The sequence below is a fragment of the Palaemon carinicauda genome, chromosome 5 (genome assembly GCF_036898095.1).
Source record: "Palaemon carinicauda isolate YSFRI2023 chromosome 5, ASM3689809v2, whole genome shotgun sequence".
NCBI classification, from domain to species: Eukaryota; Metazoa; Arthropoda; class Malacostraca; order Decapoda; family Palaemonidae; genus Palaemon; species Palaemon carinicauda.
This window is the reverse complement of record NC_090729.1, coordinates 126,735,218-126,744,632: the sequence shown is the minus strand read 5'-3', so window position 1 is coordinate 126,744,632 and position 9,415 is coordinate 126,735,218. Positions and strand designations below refer to the sequence as shown.

The following is a 9,415-nucleotide window of genomic DNA, read 5'->3' as shown; positions in this document are numbered from 1 at the left end:
TCTTATTTTCTTAAGTTTTTCGTATTCAGTTTTATTAAAATAACTCACATATCACGGGACGAATGTAGGGTGAAATACTGTAAGCAGGAACTGGTCAGAAGAGTTGTTATGAAACGAACCACACTAATGCATTGGAATATTATCTTTATACATCAGTGGTTCTTTTATGTTTCACTACCATTATATGTTCGAATGTTGAACCATGAAGAAAAAAATAATTAGATTTCGATAAATCTTCATTACAAATCAATGACCATCATTTTGACACAGAGAGAGAGAGAGAGAGAGAGAGAGAGAGAGAGAGAGAGAGAGAGAGAGAGAGAGAGAGAGAGAGAAGAACGGGTTATCATTTTAGTCTACTTACTCTCCTTAAATTACTTCTATTTCCATTTCCAGAAAAATCATCAAAAGCGCAATGCAATTCTTTTCCTATGACCAATACCATCAATCCTATTCCGAAATAAATGACCGAAATATATCGGTAAAAATGTATCATAAATAGAGAACATACACTTGATATCATTCCTCGATTTTTGCCCGATGAAATATGACGCCATGGACGCCAAATACCTTATCGTAAATCTATATGATAGTAAATTTCGGGATACACTTTATATATACAAGCAAATGTCATTACCATTAATCATGAATGTTTATCGAGTGCGGTACGTGGGCCGCTCTTGTAATGAAGTGTGTTCTATAATATTTGACCAGAGCATTCATTATTCATCCGAGAGCATTTTACATATGAGCTCTTGATAATATAAGCAAAACAAATTCCCATATAAGGATATTAAATGAGTTTGTTATCATGACCAAATTTTGTCATTACATCTAATTGCTTTGTTTAATCCTTTTGTTTATTCGCATTTCATTTAAAATTAATCTAAAATTAGATTATACTTTGCATTAAAGGATGAATATGAACGTTAGCAAATTATTTCGAGCGAGACTGTCACCTATTTAATTAAGTAAATAATTTATATAAAGAAGCTGATATGAATACAACTGGATCTGTTTTACTGTTTGTTTTAACCTTCAGCTGTTTCCCGGGAAAGGGGATGGTCCAAAGAAAAATACGTCAGTCACAGCCACATTCATCCTATATCTGCTGAATCCTGAATGAAACCGCTATCTTCAACCTAAAAGACTTATCGGCAGAACTTCGAGTCTTCCTACACAAAATGCGTTGAGCTTCCTGTATTCAAAAGGTCAGTCTTTTCCATTACATCATCTATCCAACGCTTCCTAGACCTTCCTCTATCTCCTATCTTCAAGATCTTCTGAATTATACATCTTTATAATATAAGGGTTTGTGTATCACCAAGATGAACAAAGCTGTACTAGTCAGGGCTACCCAACTAGGTTGGTTTGCTGTGAATGATAATACAAAAGTCTCCCAAAATCACCAATCCGTAGTGGGCAGTGTGGGGATGAAAACTAGCCAAACACCAGACATAAGTAAGAATATGTCTGAGGTCTTTGTCCTGTACTGGACTAGAAACTGCTGCATTTGTTGTTTTCATTGTGTGTGTATATATATATATATATATATATATATATATATATATATATATATGCCCCAGGTCAACGGATAATGAGACATCGGAGCATAGGTTTTTTTCGCTTTATTACAAAAAGGCTCGTGAATACACTGTGTACAGCCAATAGGCTCAGGGGAGTGCCTTGTCTACTGACCACTCAATTGGTACTGACTAACCTTTACATGCAATCTTGCTCTCTCAACATGCTGAATTGTTAGGTTTTGTGCAATTCTCCTCTGTGATGAAAATATGCTGTCACATTATGATTCTAGGGACCTGTCACGTATAATAGAGTTCAGTGATCGCGCACTCTAATCCACGACACCCATAGTACTCCCAAACAGCTCGTACAACTTACAACACAAAACACATATTTTGCATACAAGTATTAGAACATATATATATATATATATATATATGTTACAGGCAAACTGTGTAACCAGGCATTTCACGAAATGCCTAAAAATTTTAGACATTTCGTGAAATGATCGATTCACTTGGGGATTTCGCGAAATGCCTAAATTTTCCAGGTATTACGCGAAATGACTGAAATTTAGTAGTTCTTATTACACACTTTGCCTAATAGAATTCAGGCAAACTGTGTAATTCTGGTATTTGTTTACAAACACCACTTTTATGTGGTTTTAAATATATATGGGTGTTGACACGGATTCTTATACACAAAGTTAGTTTTGAATATTTATATTATAATTAGTATTGATTTATGTATATCTGGTACACATTTCCATATAATTTTCATATATTTCATTCCCATATAAATTGTAGCCAGAGTTGTTTCAAACACAGGTGTTCAATTTAAATTTAACTACTTGAGAATGTAATTCAGTTTTGTTTGAAATGGCCCCTTGCTTTGATTTCTTTTAACTATGTGAGCAGATAATTTAATCATTTTGATTTCTTTTAACCATATGAGCCGGCAATTAAACAAGTAAGTACCCTGATCAATATAAAAAATTTTAGTCATTTCGCGAAATCCCTAAGTGAATCAGTCATTTCACGAAATGCCTAAAATATTTAGGCATTTCGCGAAATGCCTGGTTATACAGTTTGCCTGTAACATATATATATATATATATATATATATATATATATATATATATGTATGTGTGTGTATGCATGCGTGTGGGTATGTTCCAAATATACCGGCTTAAGCTCTCTGGACTCCTAAGAAAATTTATTTATTTATTTAATTATTTTCTTGTGTGTATTTCAGCTTTAAGATACTTTTCTTTTACTTAATTTCATTTAATTTACTGTATTTACTTGCATCTGTAAATATAACTTTAATTTTAAATTGTTTTTGTAAGTTATACTTTTACTAAAGTTTGACTTCTTATATTTTATATGTCTTTTTTAGCCCTAAATATGAGAGATGTTGTCCAGAATCGTTTTCCTCTTTATTTTATCTTTGAAGCTCGACAGGAGTGACAACCTACCTCAATATATGTTTATATGTATATATATATATATATATATGTATATGTACTGTATATATATATATATATATATATGTATGTATATATATATTGTGTATAAGTGTATAGACAAATGTATGTTTGTGTATATAAGTGCCCATATATATATAATATATATATATATATATCTATATATATATATATATATATGTACACGCAAATACACAATATATATATATGTATATATATATATATATATGTACACACAAATACACAATATATATATATATATATATATATACATATACTATATTAACTTACGAAACGAAACGAATAGAGAGAGAGAGAGAGAGAGAGAGAGAGAGAGAGAGAGAAGTTGGAGAAGTTGTGGAGATCTTGAAGACATTCCGGAAGCCTTCTTGTTCTCCCTTCTTGAAGACCCACAATACGTTACAAAAGATTCGGAAATTGGATGATGATACTTATTTATTCAGTTATTTCTTTTAACAAATTTTTATTAAAAGACCGTACCATATAATTACTATTATTATATTATACCAAAAGTGTTATTATTATTTCCTTAGTTAAAGTCTACTGGAGAGAGAGAGAGAGAGAGAGAGAGAGAGAGAGAGAGAGAGAGAGAGAATTATCCAGGAATTCCGTCGATGTAGTTAGCGATTCAGAATGTCTTCGGGGAAGTTCTCAAGTCTCTCCAGAGGCTTCAAAGAATTAATATGTGAGAGGCTCAGGTCATGGAGGGGATCCCGAAGGTCTCCGGAAGCTATATTTTGTTTTTTCAAAATAAAGTTGGTCAAAGGAGAATCATCTGGCAATCTAGCATAGATTTTTATGAATATGTTCGGAGTGTACCAAAAAAGCGATCAACGCAATGAGGAACACATTCAACGGAATCTTAGGAGGATTATTCAAGGCATCACACACAGCTGGTGTTCAGGAGCAGCAGTTGGAGTGTGAGACCTATTTAAAGTATCTCGAAGGACAATTGAGGAAAGTTCAAGAGTCTTTCGCGTTCAGGATGGTGTCTTGACTACTGCCCAAGAGGAGTGACAACTCTGAGGCTGGGATCGGAAATGTTCCCGTCCTCCAACGACTCCTGTCCTCCATCCTTGTGGTCGGAGGATTCTGGAGTTCGGGGCAGGATCTTCAGGAATGTCAACTGAAGGTCCAGACTATGGAACGGCAACTGGATATGCTTAGGACTGATCTGAAACCTACTGGAATTATGGGGAGATTTCTCCCAGACTTCGTCTCTGGAACTGAGGGTGGAACTATTGTCCCCCAAATGAAGGGTGGCAATTGGTTAACTGTTGTTCTGGTTGGTGTTATTGTGGCTGGAAATGTATTGTTGTGGAAATTCTTGTCCACAGATAAGGAAGAAAAGGAACTGGAGGAGTTAGGTGAAATTATTCAACTGATGGAAGAGGAAATTGAATTTTTAGACAAAGAAGTGGAGAATGACAGGGAGGAAGACGAAGAAAAAAAAGAGCTGAGGGCAGAGATTTAACGTCTCTGCAACAGAGTCGAAGCTCTTGAAAAGGAAAGGGATATCGAGACTGAAAAATTCTCAACAGAGTTGCAAGATCTTCAACAAACTAACGATCAGCTAAAAGACGAATTATCAAATAAAGATGCTTCAATCGGAGAATATCTAAATCAATTAACTAAGATGGAACAAATAAATCTTGAAATAAGCGAGAAACTAGTAAATGTTGAAGGTGAAAAAGCAGACTCTATTCATCGTTTGGAATCTGTATTTGAGGGAGAAATTGAGGAATTAGAAAAAACAATTCAGAATCAATTGGACATTATTAAAGAGATGGAAACAGAAAAAGAAATCGAGACTGAAAAATTCTCAACAGAGTTGCAAGATCTTCAACAAACTAACGATCAGCTAAAAGACGAATTATCAAATAAAAATTCTTCAATCGGAGAATATCTAAATCAATTAACTAAGATGGAACAAATAAATCTTGAAATAAGCGAGAAACTAGTAAATGTTGAAGGTGAAAAAGCAGTGTCTATTCATCGGTTGGAATCTATATTTGAGGGAGAAATTGAGGAATTAGAAAAAACAATTCAGAATCAATTGGACATTATTAAAGAGATGGAAACAGAAAAAGAAAGACTAGAGATGAAGCTGACTGAGGCTAAAGAAAAGGATTTGGTCAGGAACAAAAATTACAATAGCCTCTTAGAGGAATTAGTAAATCTTAAGGAAGAATATTACGAGAAATCAAGTGAGATGGAAGAAAAAAATCTTGAATTAAGTAAGCAACTAGAAAAAGGTGAGCGTGAAAAGGTTGCCTCTATTCATCGGTTAGAATCTGTATTTGAGGAAGATATTGAGGAACTGAAAGAGACAATTGAAAAGCAATTAGAAATTATTAGAGAGATGGAAACAGAAAAAGAAAGACTAGAGATGAAGCTGACTGAGGCTAAAGTCAATGATTTGGTCAGGAATGAAAGGTATAACAGCCTCTTAGAGGAGTTAGTAAGTCTTAAGGAAGAATATTACGATTCAATTGAGATGGAGGAAAAAAATCTTGCCTTGAGAGAGCAACTATAAAGAATTAAGAGTGAAAAAGTGGCCGCTATTCATCGGACGGAATCTGTATTTAAGAAAGAGATCCAGGAACTGAAAGAAACGATTGGGAAGCAATCTAGGATTTTTGGTCAGATGAAAACAGAGAAGCAGAGGCTGGATCTGGATGCCAACGGACATAAGGAGGAGAAGGAGGTCGTTGGAGGGGCATCTGGTGTTGGTGAATTGCTGGGCCGGCTACAAGCCTCAAAAGGGAATCTCCCTCAAAACAACAACAACAATCTGGAAGAGCAGAAGCTCCAGAAGGAAACTTCCAGGGAAGAGGAGACCAAAAAGGTCCCCTTAGCTCATATGGGAAGAGGCACAACTGGATTCTTTAAAAAGAAAATCGGTGGACCTGAGTGTCATATCACCTTCCAAGGTGCGAAGGTTAGAGTTAACACTAAGAGGGACTATGAGCAAAAGGGGCACGTGACTGCCGACTTGGATATCCCAAGGAAGTTCCACAGAGCCATTTATGGAATGGAAGGAAGGAAGCTGAAGGAAATCACCCGGGAGAGTGGTGTCAAATCCATTTGTATGCCACGAAGGGATGACTCCAGTAATCTAATAACAATCATTGGCACCATTAAGCAGGTTCAATTAGCAGCCGATCATATCGATAAGCTTCTGAAGAGACACCGTTAAGTGAATACTTGGATCCGCAAATGGATGGGAAAAAAAAAACTAAAAAAAAAACTAAAATAAAATAAAATAAAAAAAAAATAAAAAAAAATACAAAAGAAAAGAAGAACAAGAAGAAGAACTTCAATTTCAGTTTATTTTGAGAGGAAAATTAGATTTAGCCGAGTTTTGCAAGGACCAGAACTTAAGGATCTTTAACCTGACTAACCACCCACCTTGAAGAACACTTGGAAGGACTAGCCAGCTTGAGGGATGCAATGCTCAACTATCCAGCTTGAAGGATGCTTGGACCACCCTGGAGGACAACGGGCTATGTAGAGGGAAGAAACCTATCAAATTCTAGTATGCTATGTACCTTGGTGAACGAGTACAAGGCGTCCGTCAAGTGTACAAATGGTCGGATATCTAGATCTATTCCTCTGGATACCAACCTTCGGGTAGTTCTGGGGGAATAATCTAGAAGACTGACTCTGCAGAGGGAACGAGCTAGGCTTCTTCTAGTACGCACTCTTGTCCTTATAGGTTGACCCAAGATACTTCAGCTGGGGAAGTAAACTGCGCCTCTTCCTAAGGAGGACAGTCTAGATAGGTGTTCATCAAATGGCTGGTGATGAAGGTTGAAGAGCTGGGATGAGCAGAGTAAGTTTTGGTCCTGACACTTGGTGAGAAGATGCCCTCACAACTTTGTGAAAGGAATAGTATCTTCTTCTTTTTCTTCTTTTTTTTATTAGGCTTAAGGTTTTTTTTTTAGGTTTAAGGTTTTTTTTTTTAGCTTAATGGTTTTTTTTAGGCTTAAAGTTTTTTTTTAGGCTTAAGGGTCTTTTTTAGGCTTAAGGTTTGTTTTTTTAGGTTTAAGTTTTTTTTTTAGGCTTAAGTTTTTTTTTTTAGGTCTAAGGTTTTTTTTTTAGGCTTAAGGACTGGCTATGCAGGTGAAGAACCTCTGATACTGATGAATGAGCGCGTCCTGTTTGGGTGGGGAAAATAACGCTTGGCTTCATGGCCTAGCCAACAATGGCGCTTGGCTTCATCGCCTGGCCAACAATGGCGCTTGGCTTCATCGCCCGGCAAAACAATGGCGCTTGGCTTCACCGCCTGGACCGCTTGGCTTCACTGCCCGGCCCAACAATGGCGCTTGGCTTCACCGCCTGGCCCGCTTGGCTTCATCGCCCGGCAAAACAATGGCGCTTGGCTTCACCGCCTGGCCCGCTTGGCTTCACTGCCCGGCCCAACAATGGCGCTTGGCTTCACCGCCTGGCCCGCTTGGCTTCATCGCCCGGCAAAACAATGGCGCTTGGCTTCACCGCCTGGCCCGCTTGGCTTCCCTGCCCGGCCCAACAATGGCGCTTGGCTTCACCGCCTGGCCCGCTTGGCTTCATCGCCCGGCAAAACAATGGCGCTTGGCTTCACCGCCTGGCCCGCTTGGCTTCACTGCCCGGCCCAACAATGGCGCTTGGCTTCACCGCCTGGCCCGCTTGGCTTCACCGCCTGGCCCGCTTGGCTTCACCGCCTGGCCCGCTTGGCTTCACTGCCCGGCAAAACAATGGCGCTAGGCTTCACCGCCTGGCCCGCATGGCTTCACTGCCCGGCAAAACAATGGCGCTTGGCTTCACCGCCTGGCCCGCTTGGCTTCATCGCCCGGCAAAACAATGGCGCTTGGCTTCACCGCCTGGCCCGCTTGGCTTCACTGCCCGGCCCAACAATGGCGCTTGGCTTCACCGCCTGGCCCGCTTGGCTTCATCGCTCGGCAAAACAATGGCGTTTGGCTTCACCGCCTGGCCCACTTGGCTTCACTGCCCGGCCCAACAATGGCGCTTGGCTTCACCGCCTGGCCCGCTTGGCTTCATCGCCCGGCAAAACAATGGCGCTTGGCTTCACCGCCTGGCCCGCTCGGCTTCACTGCCCGGCCCAACAATGGCACTTGGCTTCACCGCCTGGCCCGCTTGGCTTCATCGCCCGGCAAAACAATGGCGCTTGGCTTCACCGCCTGGCCCGCTTGGCTTCACTGCCCGGCCAAACAATGGCGCTCTGCTTCACCACCTGGCCCGCTTGGCTTCATCGCCCGGTCAACAATGGCGCTTGGCTTCACCGCCTGGACCGCTTGGCTTCACTGCCCGGCCCAACAATGGCGCTCTGCTTCACCACCTGGCCTGCTTGGCTTCATCGCCTGGTCAACAATGGCGCTTGGCTTCACCGCCTGGACCGCTTGTCTTCAACGCCTGGCAAAACAATGGCGCTTGGCTTCACCGCCTGGCCCGCTTGGCTTCACTGCCCGGCCCAACAATGGCGCTTGGCTTCACCGCCTGGACCGCTTGGCTTCAACGCCCGGCAAAACAATGGCGCTTGGCTTCATCGCCTGGCAAAACAATGGCGCTTGGCTTCATCGCCTGGCCCGCTTGGCTTCATTGCCCAGCAAAACAATGGCGCTTGGCTTCATCGCCTGGCCCGCTTTGCTTCACTGCCCGACCCAACAATGGCACTTGGCTTCACCGCCTGGCCTACAATGGGTCTTGGGTTCACCGCCTGGCCCGCTTGGCTTCATCGCCCGGCAAAACAATGGCGCTTGGCTTCACCGCCTGGCCCGCTTGGCTTCATCGCCCGGCCAAACAATGGCGCTTGGCTTTACCGCCTGGCCCGCTTGGCTTCATCGCCCAGCAAAACAATGGCGCTTGGCTTCATCGCCTGGCCCGCTTGGCTTCACTGCCCGGCCTAACAATGGCGCTTGGCTTCACCGCCTGGCCTACAATGGCGCTTGGCTTCACCACCTGGCCCGCTTGGCTTCACTGCCCGGCCCAACAATGGCACTTGGCTTCACCGCCCGGCAAAACAATGGCACTTGGCTTCACCGCTTGGCCCGCTTGGCTTCATCGCCCAGCAAAACAATAGTGCTTGGCTTCATCGCCTGATCCACTTGGCTTCACTGCTCGGCCCAACAATGGCGCATGGCTTCACCACCTGGCCCTCTTGGCTTCATCGCCCGGCAAAACAATGGCCCTTGGCTTCATCGCCTGGCCCGGTTGGCTTCATTGCCCGGCAAAACAATGGCACTTGGCTTCATCGCCTGGCCCGCTTGGCTTCACTGCCTGGCCCAACAATGGCACCACTAATAGGCTAGCTGGAGTTGGCCGAAGGCTATTTCAGAAGGAAGGGCAACCTCTGGCACGGTGGAAAAACCCGTAAGTTCAATGCCC

General features: G+C 41.9%; 1 protein-coding gene across 1 annotated transcript; it reads left to right on the top strand.

Annotated features, from left to right (window-relative positions):
- Positions 1–4,667: 4,667 nt before the first annotated feature.
- LOC137641125 (synaptonemal complex protein 1-like) lies at positions 4,668–5,567 on the top strand. Its single transcript, XM_068373569.1, has one exon. It carries the CDS (start codon positions 4,668–4,670, stop codon positions 5,565–5,567), a length of 900 nt encoding a protein of 299 aa, XP_068229670.1.
- The last annotated feature ends 3,848 nt before the right edge of the window (positions 5,568–9,415 follow it).

What these genes read in the sequence shown, in the direction of transcription:
- LOC137641125 (XM_068373569.1), top strand. Translation starts at nt 4,668, where the DNA reads ATGGAACAAATAAATCTTGAAATAAGCGAGAAACTAGTAAATGTTGAA.